Source organism: Amyelois transitella, chromosome 19, assembly GCF_032362555.1.
Source record: "Amyelois transitella isolate CPQ chromosome 19, ilAmyTran1.1, whole genome shotgun sequence".
NCBI classification, from domain to species: domain Eukaryota; kingdom Metazoa; phylum Arthropoda; class Insecta; order Lepidoptera; family Pyralidae; genus Amyelois; species Amyelois transitella.
In genome coordinates, this window is record NC_083522.1 from 8,562,175 (window position 1) to 8,577,065 (window position 14,891).

General features: G+C 35.1%; 2 protein-coding genes across 2 annotated transcripts; both read left to right on the forward strand.

Moving 5' to 3' along the window:
* On the forward strand, window positions 1-4,092 carry LOC106137751 (cuticle protein 3). The gene is made up of 4 exons (XM_060949765.1): window positions 1-23; window positions 977-1,175; window positions 2,719-2,946; window positions 3,974-4,092. Exons 1-4 carry the CDS (start codon window positions 15-17, stop codon window positions 4,090-4,092), a joined length of 555 nt encoding a protein of 184 aa, XP_060805748.1. The 5' UTR covers window positions 1-14.
* Window positions 4,093-6,730: 2,638 nt separating this feature from the next.
* LOC106137752 (uncharacterized) lies at window positions 6,731-8,613 on the forward strand. Its single transcript, XM_013338656.2, has 4 exons — window positions 6,731-6,739; window positions 7,147-7,575; window positions 7,773-7,992; window positions 8,372-8,613. The coding sequence occupies exons 1-4, from the start codon at window positions 6,731-6,733 to the stop codon at window positions 8,611-8,613; spliced, it is 900 nt and encodes a 299-aa protein (XP_013194110.2).
* The last annotated feature ends 6,278 nt before the right edge of the window (window positions 8,614-14,891 follow it).

Consider the following 14,891-nt stretch of genomic DNA (forward strand, 5'->3'; position numbering starts at 1 on the left):
GGACCGATAGCATCATGGAATTGGTTAGTAATCACGCATTTTTTATTTATACTGATGCAATTTCGGTAGTTGATCGAAATCACGATTCGGCTTATCAACAAAAGCTCGGGTTACAATGGTGATGTCATTTTGAAGAGTCACGATTTGGGTCATCTTAAACTGTGCCAACCTATTTTTCGATCGACTTCAAATCAGGTGATAATCACTTATTTTGTTACAATGTGAATCTATTATTTTTCTAATATTATGTGGAAGTCAATTTATAATCTTGCTATTCTTCTTTAAAACCTAAGCTAGCAACCAGGCGCTATCTCTAAATTTCAGTAATATCAGTTAAACGCGACCTTCGTTTCGAGTCTTGTGACTACAAACTCTGTTTACCCCGTAAAGGATAAAGGCGTGATATACGCGTGCGGGTGAAAGGCGAAGAAAATACGAACTTAACTTCCGTGTATAAGGTGTTTGTGTCGCTGAAATTTCACAGAAAGAATTATTATTAATTATTGTACGGGGCTGCATGTAGTTATTTGCATGTCCTGTTAATAATGCTTTTTGGGTAATATTGGGGCTGTCCTGGCGTTACAGTGCCTCAGGAATGTTTGCGTGGGCGCACACTGAAGGTTTCTCAATTACACTGAGAAAGCTGAGTGCCTGTGAAAGCTCTAACAGTATCTTGAAGGTATTTACAAACCGATGGAATACTGTCTTGATTGGGCGATAGCTCTAAAAATATTAAAATACCAACCATATTGCGACTTATTTGGTAATATTAAATTGTTACTACCACGACAGGCACCGATGAGGTTGTTAAAATGGCAGAATATTATTTGAAAATGTGTTTATTGTTGGAAGGATTGCTGAAGAAGTTACTGACACAATATGGACGTTGTCCGAAATTTAATATTTCAATCTTCCTCTCATCTTATTTAAAGGTACACGAATCTCAATTATTGGAAAAATAATCTTTGTCTTTCAGATCATCCTCTCAGCCTTCATCGTGGCATGTTCCGCGGGAGCCCTCCCCAACTACCTCCCTCCTCAGTTCAGAACCGCCCCGACCTACTACCAGGAATCCGCCCGGCCAAGAGCAGCTTTTGAACGAAACGCCGCCATCTTGAGATCAGTCAACGACGGGAACGAGTATGGATACCGATTCGCTTACGAGACTGAAAATGGTATGTAATTCTTTATAAAATAAAAAAATATATATAAATACGGTCACGTCTATATCCCTTGTGAGGTAGACAGAGCCAACAGTCTTGAAAAGTCTGATAGGCCTCGTTCAGATATTTGATTAAATAATAGAATTGACTGATGAATGATTCCAATAGTGACAGGTTGCTAGCTCATCGTTTAAAAAAAGAACTCAAGTTTGTAAGCCTATCCCTTAGTCGCCTATTACGACATCCATGGGAAAGAGATGGAGTGGTCCTATTCTTTTTTGTATTGGTGCCGGGAACCATTAAATTTTCTTTAAATTTCTATCAGAAAGTTCTCTTTAAATTTTAAATTTCCAGACCTAGTTTGGGAATAGCTAATAAACTTGGGATTCTTATTTAATCTCAATTCTATCATTAAGCCTAACAGTTGAACGTGGCTTGGCCTGAAGTATGCAGGGATCGTCGCAAATGGAAAGTTGTGGTCTCTGCCTACCCCTCCGGGAAAGAAGCGTGATTTATTTTTGTATGTATGTATGATTTAACAATAAATTTTGGTTCTTAGATATCCATAATTTTGTTGCAAGTGATGTTTGTATCTAATTAAGAATGCTGTTTCAATTTCCATACATGCATAAACAAATTTACTCACTAAATATCGTACTTAATTATTCGTATACTAGGAATTTTGAATTCATTAGTGTCCTTTTAATTTGACACTGGGCTCATGATTTTGACTTATTTGTATCACTTCAAACTTCGTCATACTCAAGTAAAGAATATTTAAGCAATTAAAAGAGGAAAGAAAAAACATAACTAGTAAATATTATAGGTATGCTGAGTGGTTCCCGGCAGCAGTACAAAAAAGAATAGGACCACTCCATCTTTTTCCCATGGATATCGTAAAAGGCGACTAAGGGATAGGCTTACAAACTTGGGATTCTTTTTTAGGCGATGGGCTAGCAACCTGTCACTATTTGAATCTCAATTCTATCATTAAGCCAAATAGCTGAAAGTGGCCATTCAGTCTTTTCAAGACTGTTGGCTCTGATATAGACGTGACCTTATGTATGTATGTACATATGTAGTAAATATTATAAACTATACAGGTAATAAATGTTTGTTTTATATTCGCCGTAGTATATAATATTCGAATTTAGTATAACTGAAGTTAATTTTATTAGAAACTAGTTTTGTTGTCGGCGTCTGCGCCCGCGTGTTTGTCGTTTTTTTTTTAGTATTTAAGTGGTTGATTAAATAAAAAAAAGGATCCTATGTTAGAACGCGGATTTTTAAACTGCATACTAAATTTCATTCGAATTGGTTCAGCTGTTAAAGCGGAACAAACACACAGGCAGACTTTCCCATTAATAATATTTGTAAGGGATATTAAACTTGTTAAGAGATATTAAATTATTTTGACGTCAACCAATGTTGTTAAACCATACGTTTTGACAATTATTAAGCGATATGAAGTATCCTATAATAATGAATAAAAATTTTGTTTTTTTTTTGAAACGATAAAACATTACCTAACAAAATAAAAAAATATATATTCCAGGTATCCAAGCCGAGGAATCCGGTCAAGAAGCCAACGGTATCCAAGCTCAAGGCAGTTACTCATACACCGGAGACGATGGCCAGGTCTACAGCGTGAGGTACACAGCTGGCGCCAACGGCTTCCAGGCCGAAGGAGGCCATCTGCCTACCCCCCCACCACTACCTGAAGCGATAGCCAAGGCTTTACAGGAGAATGCCCGTGATGAAGCTAATGGCGTCTTTGATGATGGTAAGTTAACAGCTCTTCTGCAGTACTGGTTTTCTTGTGGAATTCGTAAGAGATTACTAAGGTAATAAGCGCTATCACCTAATGGTTCTTTATAAAAAGGATCACTAAGGATGGGTGCGACCACAAAAATTCCGGACTCGTGCTAGAAGTAATTGGAATATTTAATACATACATATGATCACGTCTATATCCCTTGCGGGGTAGACAGAGCCAACAGTCTTGAAAAGACTGAATGGCCACGTTCAGCTATTTGGCTTAATGATAGAACCGAGATTCAAATAGTGACAGGTTGCTAGCCCATCGCCTAAAAGAGGAATCCTAAGTTTATAAGCCTATCCCTTAGTCGCCTTTTACGACATCCATGGGAAAGAGATGGAGTGGTCCTATTCTTTTTTGTAATAGTGCCGGGAACCACACGGCACCTTTATTTAATTAATCAATTTTATTATTCCGACTACATAAATAAGAAAGACGAGAAACTGGTTTCCAGTACCTACCAATATAAAAAAATAGGACCACTTCATCTCTTTCCCATGGATGGCGTTAAAGAAAACTTTGGGATTCTTTTTTTAGGCGATGGAATAGCGACCCGTCACTATCTAAATATCAATTCTATACATACATATTATCACGTCTATATTCGTTAGGGGAAGACAGAGCCAACAGTCTTGTAAAGACTGATAGGCCACGTTCAGCTATTTGGCTTTAAGATAGAATTGAGATTCAAATAGTGACAGGTTGCCAGCCCATCGCCTAAAAGAAGAATCCCAAGTTTATAATGCCTAGCCCTTAGTCGCCTTTTACAACATCCATGGGAGAGAGATGGGAGTGGTCCTATTCTTTTTTCTATTGGTGCCGGGAACTTCACGGCACAATCAATTCTATTACTTCACATATCAATTCTATCACTGAGCCTAACAGCTGAACGTGGCCTATCAGTCTTTCAAGAATGCTGGCTCTGTCTACCCCGCAAGGGATATAGACGTGATTATATGAATAAATGGATGAACTTTAATTAAAATTTCAGGAAGCTACCACGACGGTAAATACGAGAACTCGGGCTCCGGAGTGGTACTTGCGCGTGCGCAGTACCAACCTTCCAGACAGTACCTCGCTCCAGGGTTCAGACAAGGATACCGCTATTGAAAGAGGGAGATAGGAGACACCGTGCCATGTATTTGTATATAAGTTTGTAAACAAAAAATGAAGAATAAATTTTTGAAATGTTGAGGAAGTATATATTTTTTATCCGCCGTGAAATAAGTATATTTTCTTTGACTAAACAATAAAAGATAGTACAAGAATATTTCCCTCACTAAATGTCTATCGTCGAAATGTTTAACTTCACAACTAGCTTTCTGCTAAAAACAGCAATTAAATTTTAGTTTTACCATAATATTTTAAATTACTTTAATATTTTGAAATTATGTATAGGTATTGATTTAAAAACTTACAAGTGAGGAAAAACCAAGGCTCAGCTGCATGTACCTATAATGGAATTGAGATTCTAATAGTGACAGGTTGCTAGCAGATCGCTTACGAAGAATTTAAAGTTTATAAGCCTATCCCTGAGTCGCCTTTTACGACATCCATGGCAAGATATGGAGTGGCACAAAATATGTATATATTTTTTGGAAATACCCAATTAAGCCTCGACTGGATTGTAGGTAGGTTTTTTCCTATTGAAGATGCAACTAGATATTATATAATCTTAATATCACAGTTCATACTATGAACATATTATATTCAGCACTGAAACTAAGCGCACTGGGAGGAATACATTCACATTAGTTTTAGAGTTAATCGATTCTATTAGGGCGAAGAAAAACATTATGAGCTGCGCATTCAAGCAACTGGGCGTATAGGTAACCACTAACCACGATCTGAAATACTTTAGGTTCCCTTTTACATACATACATACATACATATAATCACGTCTGTATCCTTTGCGGGGTAGATAGAGCCAACATTCTTGAAAAGACTGATAGGCCACGTTCAGATTTGGCTTACTGATAAAATTGAGATTTAAATAGTGACAGGTTGCCGTCCCATCGCCTACAAAAAAATTCCAAGTTTAGTCGCCTTTAACGAAGTCAATGGGAAAGAGACGGAGTGGTCTCATTTTTTTTCTATCGGTGCCGGGAACCACACGGCAGATTCCTCTTTAGGTTTTCTAAAAATAAAATCACATCTACTTGAAGGGATACGATGAAACTATACGTCTACATACGTCACGATTTTTTATAAAAAATACTTAATCATTTTCCAACTCAAACCACTTTATGACATAGTGCCATCATCACTTCATGTACTTTGTCAGTATCACATATTAGCGACATAGTATTGTCATCTGAAATACTGTGCAATAGGCGTGTAATAAAAATTTTGGCAATTGTAGAGTTATTAACCTGTAGAGTTGTCATTTCTTTCACTATTTTTACCATGATTTACAATAAAAAAATAAAAAGGGTGAATAATTTAAGAATGATTTTAAAATAATTCAATGATAATTATATTTCAGAAACTATGAATTAAAATTTGTCCCGTATATATTTATATTTATATATAAAAAAAAACCTAAACAAAAAAAATTAAATACTTCCTTCCGCTGAAATAATTTTAAGCTACTCCAAAATTGGGAAACATATTACCTATAAATTAAATAAAGAATAGGATGTTTAATACCGTGTGCATTTTTTTTGTTCATGCCATGTCTATAAAGTATTTACTCTATGATGAATCTGCTCTAGTTGTGCACCCGCGTCTACGCATCTCGTTACCGTTACCTAACTATGTCTCACTTGCGTCGATAAATCACATGACTACGTAAACTTTCGAGTTTGGACATTTTAGGATTCTTCTACAGTTTGGGGCTTTGGTTTTGGTTTAATTTAAACTGTCTTAAACGTTCATGACTTCTTTTCAAATCAAGTCATCATGCTATACAATAATTTAATATTAATTAAATTACTTTTAAATCTAATTTTTAATTACAAATACTTCTTTTTTTAATATACATATATATTTTTAAAGAAAATGCTGCGTTGTAGTTTATAACCATTATCTCTGCACTGACGCCTTGGAAGCGGCAGTAAATTTAGTTATGAGTAATTTAGTTTGACCTCAACCAATGCTGTGAAACCAAAAGGTACCTATGATGAAAATTATAATGAAAAAAAGTTTTGAATTTGAATATGGTGTACGGTGAAGTTACCTGTCAAAATCTGATTCTTAATTCTATACTTTAATTCGTTTAGCTAAACATTTTCACGGCTGTTGACTTTGATCCCGTCAGAGATAAAGATATAATATATGACTTGTTGGTGGAGTTTGTGTCCATATGTATGTGTATAAAAAAGTAGCACTTATCAATCCGTAAAAGACGCGTGATTTATTTAGCAGTAAAAGTTAGCGCTAAGAACTATTATTATTGCTGTTTTGCATAGTTATCATGCCCAAAAAATTAAAGTACATTTCACATCATAATGTTGCCGCTTACATACTGTCTTCAGCAGATCACCACCTTTCCAATTACCTACTCAACCACCACCTTAAAATTGAGTAATTCTTATAATTGATATAAAGGTGGTCAAATACACAACGCCATGATGAGAGAAAGCTAAATAAAATGTCCCAAGTTCCAACTTAGAGTGGTCGCAACAACGTAAGTGCAACTTATTACATGGATGCGTACTAGGAAATTTTTGGTATAAAAACGAAACTGTAAATATTTTCGTTATCATTCAGTGATCAACGCTCTCGGATTTAAGTGAATTTGGTGAAAATGAAGTTGGTTAGTGGCTGTGTTTATTATTCATAAATATTTTTCGGTAGAAATGTGTGTGTGTTCGAATTTTGTGGACTTTTTTAATAAAAGGATATCAAATTTTGTAACATAAATTACATTTAAGAAATCAGATTTCTAAATTCAGTCAGCTTAAAAATCTTATATGTAGTGATTGATTTATTGAATAAAATTTTCAAAGAGGAGGCGAAGCTCTTTTCTCTTTAAGAAAGATTAAATGATTTTTCGATTATCTTTTTCATATAATAATTTAGTATTCAGAAAAGACAATTTTCTGGCATTATTCGATTCTAAAGTGAAAATCAGGCATGCCTACTCTACAAATCTCGAATATTCATTTTACAAAAATGTCAATTAATTTTATTAATAAAATTTATTCTAAATCATAATTTTAGGTCAAATCCTTTATAATCTCCGCCATCATAGCCCTTGCGTCGTCAGGGCAGGTATTCACCGGCACCAACTTCCCAAACCGTCCAACCCGAGGGTTCACGGCCGCAGAACAACAAAGGCAGTTGTTACAACGTCAACAGGCCGCGCCAAAACGGCAACAGGCAGAACGACAAAGACAACAAAATCAGTTACAACAAACCGCCCCAGAACGTCAATATCGCGCGCCAGAATTACAATATGCCGCGCCGCAATTACAATATGCCGCGCCGCAATTACAATATGCCGCGCCGCAATTACAGCAGGCCATGATTGAACTGCAACCGTCAGCGCCAGAACAACAATATGGAGTGCCTGAATTGCAATTTGCCGCGCCACAAATGCAACACGCTGGTCCACAACAATTGCAACAGGTCACGCCACAACAGTTCCAGGTACTATTAATTGTGTTTTATGAATTGATTTATGTAATTTTATTTACAAAACTAGAAAGAAAAACTCACGACAAACAAACATATTTTATTTATATCGAATCAAATATAACAAATAATTTAGTTAAAAGTATTTATTCTTAAATAACTTTAATTGAACATTACATTACATTTTAGATTGATAAATAAATTAATTTCAGCCAATTCCTGAATCCGGCTTTCAACCAATCATTCCACAGCAGCCAGTTATTCAGCAGGCTATGCCTCAACATCTTCAAGTAAGCCAACCCAGGCCACAGTTACAACTGAGGCCAGAACTACAGCAACAACAGGCCAGAACGGAGCAGTCTGCAAGAATTTTGAGTTATATCAATGAAAATGATGGACGCAATTATAGATACGCATACGAGACTGAAAATGGTAATCATTCATTTGTTCCTCTTCATACATACATACAATCACGTCTATATCCCTGGCGGGGTAGACAGAGCCAACAGTTTGGAAAGACTGATAGGCCACGTTCAGCTTTGGCTTAATGATAGAATTAGCCATAGCCCATCGCCTAAATGAACTCCAAGTCTATCCCTCAGTCGCCCTTTACTTACACTTTAGTGTAAACATATTTTTATTTATGATAAATTTTATGTCGATTTGTATCAATATCTAAGTAGATATGGTTCTAAGTAATGATATTTGAAATTGAATTTTAGATAGCTTGAACCCAGGTCATACAATGGTTTTTTTCGAAAAACTCTCTTTAACTTCTATGAAATACTTCAAAATGATCTATCGATTCTAGGAATCAGAGCACAAGAAGCTGGACAAACCATTAAAGGGACGCAAGCGCAGGGCGAGTACTCGTACACTGGTAATGATGGTCAGACCTACACTGTGAGGTACACAGCTGACGAGAACGGGTTCAGACCCCAAGGAGACCATCTGCCAACCCCCCCTCCCATTCCTGAAGCCATAGCTAAGGCTATTGAACAGAATGCCCAGGATGCAGCCAATGGTATTTTTGATGATGGTAATTATTTATAAACTTATAGCATTTTATCAACACAGAATGTATTTAATATTCCATCGAACTGATAGATAAATTAGTTTGAGTACTTGTGTGTACTACGTACTTTGACCCTCGACACCGATGTGAGTAATCCTGCACATTTAGGAAACTGGGCGTCAAATCATGATCCATATGGATTAGGTTCCCTTTAAATGGTTAGGAGATAAGACTGGAGTCGGATCTTGTACAAACCCGACTTTGGTAGGTATTCCACGACCATCGTAGGCCAATCCAGAATTTGGTTTAATGTGCACCCCGGGCTCCAAATTTGAAGATTTAACCGCCAGGACTTACAGGAAAAATAAAAGAACGTATTGACGAATTATATTGTACCAATATTTATGAAATATCTAATTCTTAATAAATATTTTATTTTAGGCTCGTACAAAGAACAGTCGAACCAAGGTTTACAGCAGCAGAACAACTCTCAACTAAGTGGCAACTTTCAACTGAGCGGTAATGTCCAGCAACTAGGCAATCACCAACAGAACGCCAATATTCAACAGGTAAACAACTACCAACAAATTGGTAACGTGCAACAAGGCAGCAACTTCCAACAAAATGCCAACGTCCAACAGGCTGGCAACTATCAGCAAGTAAGCAATGTCCAACAGGGTGGCAACTACCAACAAATTGGCAATGTTCAACAGGGTAGCAACTACCAAGTAATCGAAAATCTGCAACAAAGTGGCAACAGTCAGCAAAGTGGGAACTATCAGCAAATTGCCAATCTCCAACAAGGTGGCAACTACCAAGATATTACCAATCTCCAACAGGGTGGCATCGTCCAAAAAAATGCCAACGTACAACAAAACGGCAACATCCAACAAATTAACAACCTTCAACAGGGTGGAAACTACCAAGAAATTGGAAATTTCCAACAAAGTGGCAACATCCAACAAATAAACAACGTTCAAGAGGGAGGCAACTATCAACAGTCTGGCAATGTTCAACAGGGCGGCAACACCCAGCAAAGTACCAACAACCAACAGGGTAACAACTTTCAGCTGGGGGAAAACTACCAATTCCAACAGCTCTTTCAACAGCCAATGAATAACCAACAAATGTCAATAGTTGTTGATGGCAACACAGATTTTCAGTACAGCTATTTTTAAATTTCCGTAATTGTTAAAAAAATACTAAAATATAAGGGCCTTTTTATACTGTGACAAAAAAATTACAAAAATATATGAATCAAAATGGTAAGTTATCTTTTCAGTTATAGAATAATAGCACGCTGTAGTGGCGAAAGTGTGATGAGAAAAATCATGTCTTTCTTAAGACAGATATTTATGAAATCAAATTATGACATATACATCCAACCTTAGGTCAAACAGCTGTTTTATTGTTTCATTTTGTTACAAAAAATAATGAATTTGAACCATAAGATTATATATGCAAGGTTCAAAATATAATGTGAATGAAACATAGTTTAATAACGGCTTAATCTAAGTTTGATCAGATGTTAACGTGTTGAAATATAGCCTAAAGCGAAAAATAAGTTAATTTTTTTTTGATGCTCTGTCAAATTAGGCTATATTATGTCGGCAGTTACAATGACATGAAGATATAAATTTGATTGGCATAATAACAGATTAAATATTGTACATAATTGAAAAAGAAATTAGGTACATTATAAAAGTCAAGTGTGAATGGTTGTGTTTTAGTCATTCGTAAAAGTAATCTACTCCATGATGTTTTACAAGTAAAATTCTAAACCAAATAAAAATGTCACAGTGTAAAAAATTTGGTCAAAGTTTCATAGTTTTAATTTTTGTTGTTAATTGTTATTTGCAATATACCTAGTCTTTGATTATGTTAGATTAAGAAGTTATTTGTTTTTTTACGGTGAAGTTAATAAAAATGTTGTTTTATTTTTCTATACTTTTTTATTCTTTAAGTAACTTTCTTTTTTTTTTAAAGTATTCTTATTTTTCGTTCAAATAAATATTTAGATATTTTACTTTCTCAATAGTAACAACTTTTAAAATTAAAGGAACATCGCAAAACATAATATTTTTTTTTACTATTTATTATGTACACCAACAAATTCAAAAAAATTCAAAATTCAAAATTTTTTATTCATTATTATAGGATATTATTATATCGCTTAATAATTGTCGTATGGTTTAACAACTTGGTTGACGTCAAATAAATTACTTAAAAACTAAGTTTACTGCCGCTTCCAAGGCGTCAGTGCAGAAGAAGCGGTAACAAACTGCAACATCAGATATCTGGATACTTTTTTTATTACATACATAAAAATCATGCTTTTTTCCCGGAGGAGTAAGCAAGCAGAGACTACATCTTTCCACTTGCCACGATCTCTGCATACTTCCTTCGCTTCATCCACATTCATACAAACTCTTTCATTCAAGCTTGGTTTCGGGTAGGTACTCTTGACGTGACTGACCCTTTTCCCTATTGTTTCTATTGTTTTTACATATAAAAAATTAGCTATTAGCACTTTCAAAGTCGGTTAGAGTTTCATTCACAATACAACATTCGCCCCACCCAATCAGTACTTAAACATATTTTAACACTAGAAAATTTGTGATTCATATCCTACCTACACCACATAGAACGTGTATAGAAATTTGCCGCACAAATACATTCCGATTTATGAACGAACATGAGTAAATATACCGCGTGTGTAGGCTTCACATCTGCAATAAGGTTCAATTCAATTGTTCAAAGGTTTTTAAGGTTCATACCCTTTATTCTGTTTCATTGTGTATACACAAAACATTTTACAAACGTGAAAGGGGAAAATAACGTCATGAAAAGATAAATTACTAAATCGACTGTTTAAAATTTGCAAAGATATCTATAAAGTAAGTATGTAAGTAAAAAAAAAAATAATTAAAAAACATATACTTTGAAAATTTAACATTCTAATCGAAATTTAATTCTTCGAAGCCCGGACTTTGCCACAAATCACTTTACCACGATATCAAATCCCTAAAAATGTCCTCTAGTTATTTGTACTCACTCATGCGCTTAGTGCAATACTGCTTCGATCCATTTTGACCCAATGACATTCAACCCACTTCAAAATTTAGCGTAGCCCGAGGCATTAATTCTTATAAATGGTTTTATCTATTTGTAATCTGCCATTAAAACTAAGTTCGCTACTAAATGTGTTTCACGGTGTTGTAATTAAAAATTGTTAAGATTTTATACGATCCGTTAGAATAATAAATTGATTTAAACTTTAGAATTTTTTATTTAGGAATAAATACTTGTAATTGTGTGTTGTATTTGACAATATGAAAATATCGTTAGAAAACCATGAACATGCATTTGTCAGACGCAGAAGTTTATAGTTTCAATTTTAGCTTTCGTTACTTCGAGAAGAGACACCTATCTTAACATTCGAACTAGGGTGCTTTGAAACGTGTTTGTTTTGAGTCTGTTATCTCAACCACTCATCACATATGTAACAGAAATTTGAATGATAACATAATATCGCAGAAAAATGGTCCAAGTTATTAAACTGTATTTTTTAAATCTTTATCTAGAATCAAACTGAATTATCCAGTGTGGAATAAACCAGACATTCTTCAATAAACCCAATCAAGGACAATATTGAGAAGGATATCAAATATGATGTGCAAGAATTTTGTTTGTCTTAGAATTAGTCACTTTTTGATATGAAACTTTTCACATGCAAAAAACAAAGCTTTGTTTTTTATGAAGCTTAAACCTTGCGGTTTTAACCACGACATCTCAACCTTAATAATTGCATCATCTTAACTATTTGTTAACCAATTCTTTTCCTCTTCTGAACAACATTCATACTATATTCCTTGCGGGGTAGACAGTCTTGAAAATACTAAAATACCATGTTCGAACTAAGAAGCTATCTCCTCGTAAAAGAAAACAAAAACTGTCATAAAATTGATATTGTTTATCATAAAGCCATGCATCTGTACCTATCCTTTCAAAGTTTTCGAGACCGTTGGCTCTGCCTACCCCGTAAGGGAAAGATGTATAGTGTAATGTATGGTGATGTATAATGAAAGATTTGTAAGGTGTAAATTCCTTTTAAGCAGCCATCTTGTTCAAACCAAACAACTTAATTGCATAGTTGTCAACAGGATTAATTTGGTACGTTAAATCTCAAGACAATACATCATAAATTAAATACATATTTCATGGCTGTTTTGTCTTATTAGTTCAAAATATGTTTACCCTGATATATTATAGTGATGAAACTTATCTATACTTTAAGTTCGCCTCGTCAAATATTTAGTCCAGATATGCAGATACCTACCTCACATAGACTTCAAAGCAATAGGTAGTATATTAAAATTTAACTCTGCTGTTACTAAGTCATAACTAACGCATGACCTAAAATCTAACATATACCTACTACTTCTGACAGTTAAATGCAGTACTAAAAGATAATTTATTGAAATTCCCACGAAAACTAGTTCCTTTATTGTTTGCCGGTTGACTGGAAGAGATCCCTTCATGGGATAAGTCCGCAATTGCAACTGATTTATTTCTTTTAGAACTCTAAATGTAGTATTTCGTTTAACTGTGTTATTTTCAGTGCAATAAAGATATTACCAACAAACAAACAAAAAATAATACATTGCATAATGATATAAAGACATCCATACTAATACATATTATTTATTATATTACACACAGCTGCCCGCGACTTCGTTCGCATGGAAACCCTAACGATCCCGCGTTAACTCCGGGATAAAAAGTAGCTTAAATGTTATTCTGGGTCTTCAGCTTCCCACATACCAAATTTCATCGTAATCCGTCCAGTAGTTATTGCGTGAAAGAGTAACAAACATTCATACTGACATCCTGATATACTTACAAACTTTCGCATTTATAATATTAGTAGGATGTATGTAGATCGCAATAGATATTTGACGTAAGTTTAAGTATATGGTTTTATTTTAAAGTGGGGAAAACCACAAGTCATAATTTAATTCGATTTAAATAAATAAACTTGAGCTTTAAAAGAAAAATTTAGACTACTTTATTTTTTGTAGTAAAAGGTGACTAAAAGTATTCTATTCGTCTTAGTGAATGTTTATCCTAATCATATATGGCTTAGCTTCCCCTTAAGCTTACGGATGGCAAACGGAACTGGCTTCGTCTAAAAACCTGACTTACCCAAACTAGGACCATTGCCGAAAGGCGAAAACTCTACACCAGAGAGGTGATGATGTTACATAGATTTACGCCAAAAGGAAGAAAAGTAGACTAATTTATTTTAAATCTCACGGGAGCGAAGCCTCTTGCAAACGTCTAGTCGCCAATAAAACAATTTTAACAACCGTATCGGTATATTACACAAGTGTAGCGGTTGTGAGAGCTGCCTCTAATAGATGTACTAGAATTTTTTTAAATGTCAGCATGGTAAAGGTTACGATGAAGATCAAGGGCTCAGGGTTGGAGGTCTCGGATTCTTTGTTTTTCGTTTCATCGTAATTACGGAGGAAATGTATAAGGAACATTGGAAGTGGAAGGCCTATTCATGATTTGGTTCAAAGTCAAAAATTCAACATCAACATTTTTATTCATAACTAGCTTTGCACGCGACTTCGTCCGCGTCTTTGGGCATCATTGAGGTGATGGCACCGTGTGGTTTTAGTGGGTTCAAGCCCCACATAACTCGTCTGGCTTCCCGTAGCCGGCCGGGTAGACGAAGGTCTTTCCACACGTCAAAAGAAGGCCTAAAACCCCAATAACTCTGTCAATTGGAAGACATAATCCCGACAACTTGTCCAATCATTAAGATTTAAATGTGAGCCTCATGTCAAGTATTTATGTTTTTTAGTCCATGAGGAACACATTCCTGGAAGTTCAGGAAGTAAGGATGATTCAACTGAAGAGGATCTAGCTTAAAAGGACCGTGAGAGAGCGGTTGAATTGTGGACTTCGTGAAAAAAGACTAAGAGTCCTTAAGTTACCTCAAGACATCCACAAGAGAATACGGACTGCAGTATATAAATCAAAAAAAAGCTGTGAAATGATATTTTGAACTGTTAGTAATCACTAATGGCTACCGCTAACCTTTACAAAAACTTGACACCTATTTGAACTCGCAAAATCGACGTGTGGCAACAGTGTGTTGCATTTTATTTGATTACTAGCTGTGCCCGCGACTTCTTCCGCGTGGAATAGTTATTTTGAGTATCATTGAAGGAATTGAAGCCCTCAAGGATGAATAATTTCCCCCGATATTTTCAAATTTTTCATTATTTCTTTGCTCCTTATAGTT